General features: G+C 41.9%; 1 protein-coding gene across 1 annotated transcript in view; it reads right to left on the bottom strand.

The window, feature by feature from the left end:
- The window catches only part of LOC112503758, a 3450-nt gene extending 3298 nt beyond the window's left edge, over window positions 1-152 (bottom strand). Inside the window, exon 1 of the mRNA XM_025107753.1 lies at window positions 93-152. Coding sequence (XP_024963521.1) covers window positions 93-152 — 60 coding nt within the window. The remainder of the gene's footprint in view (window positions 1-92) is intronic.
- Between the last annotated feature and the right edge of the window lie 1593 nt (window positions 153-1745).

Here is a 1745-nt window from a genome sequence, read left to right as displayed (position 1 = left end):
TTACCACACACATCCCCCATATGACTATGTACAACTTTGGACTCAATGATACAACATAAAGAAAGATGCTTTAAATTAATAAGATCACGTACCTCCTTTTGCTTTATTAGGGCATTTAGTCCCCTAATATTCCACGCAGCGATCTTTATCATTGAGAGATTGAAGTGGATTTTGCCCCTTTACTATAGTCCAAAGAATGCCCCTCAGTGTCAATTATTTCCATATCATCATCATCACTAGAATCATCAGAAGGTAGTGGGGAAAATCTATTACTAGTAGACGTAGAGGAAACTGCACCACGTCTTGGTTTCATCGCTTGAATCACCGCTTTAACAAGTTCTGGACCCCCCCCCTTTGATCGAAAAGTCACATTCGATAAATCATCCCTTCCTCTTGGCGTTCTCCCCGCATCCACCGTACAATAATGACTTTCATCATGTTCCCTACGTTCCCCAACTGAGAGATCAGAATCAACCGACTGAACTACCTCCTTATCCTTTTTATTCACTCCCAATTTAGACGGTTCATCAGAAACCGGCTTTATAGTACCAACTCCAACTATTGTCTCGTGAAAATTAGAAGGTTCACCTGAAGAAGTAGCCTGAGCACCATTACTAGACCTTGAACTTTGTTTCGGCTTCCATTGTGTACGCTTTTTCTCTATAAACCCATCATTATGCAACGGCTTGACAATCCCCTTTTGTTTTTGAATACCCCCTTTCAGACAGGAATTCGTATTATGGCCAAAAACTTTGCATTTCGAACATTGAGAAGGCACACAATCATATTCCATAACTACCTTTATCACATCTTCACCATCACCAGAAAGCCTTGGAATGACAACTTCAATTTGCTTCTGAATTTCACCCACGGCCCAAACATCCACCAAAACTTTAGCAAAATTAGCACGACCCCATGCTTTATCACAAGTACTAGCAGTACAAGCATCCAAACGCATAGGGACTCCAACTGCACTAGCAATTCGGCTAATACCCTCTCTATTAAAAGCAACAAGAGGAATATTATAGAATTTAATCCATAACGGACAGGAGGTATGTTCAGGTTTAGTAAGCCCCTTTGAAGGATCCCATGTGGAGACAAAAAGAGGCCTCCCACGAATCATAAGGGGAGACGACTCAACCACTTGATTGCAGCCACCATTATGATTAAATCGAAAGAAAAAGTATCCAAGGTCGTTTAACATTGCATCCTTAAGCCCAAACTTGCCCCAAGCTTTTTGAACCATACGCAGAAAAATTGGAAAAGGAAGACGAGGTCCCAAAATATAGCCATAAAGAACCGACTGGAAGGATTTAGCCATATCCCTCGTAGTTTCCAAAGTAAATTGAATCCTCGGTTTCACGTTCTTCTCAACCGGATAGTACTTCAGTTCTTGAGTTGAAGTGCTACCAACAATTTCAGCAAAAGACTTTTGATGGTGTATATTATTCCCACCCAAAACTGCAGGAGATATGCGCTCCCATACCGAAACCCTTTTAGCGGGACCCAAATTTTCACCAATCCCCTGCACCCCCATGCAAAGGAGTACCAAGTCACCAATAACCGAGTCTCCAAGAATGACCTCCGCAAAATCCTTAGGAGAAGGATCCTCCAAAATTGTATCCGCAAAAGTTTAACATCATTACCACACGACAAAACAAAAACCTAACTCCCCCTATCCCCGGTCAAGAAGCCGCGGTGCTGAAACCCTTAAAGAGTGTCCTCAATAAAATAAACGAAGACCC

This window comes from Cynara cardunculus, unplaced genomic scaffold (genome assembly GCF_001531365.2).
Source record: "Cynara cardunculus var. scolymus isolate 2C unplaced genomic scaffold, CcrdV1 Un_Scaffold_3742, whole genome shotgun sequence".
Lineage (NCBI taxonomy): Eukaryota > Viridiplantae > Streptophyta > Magnoliopsida > Asterales > Asteraceae > Cynara > Cynara cardunculus.
Note: the sequence above shows the minus strand (reverse complement) of the source record. Positions and strands in the feature narration are given on the sequence as shown.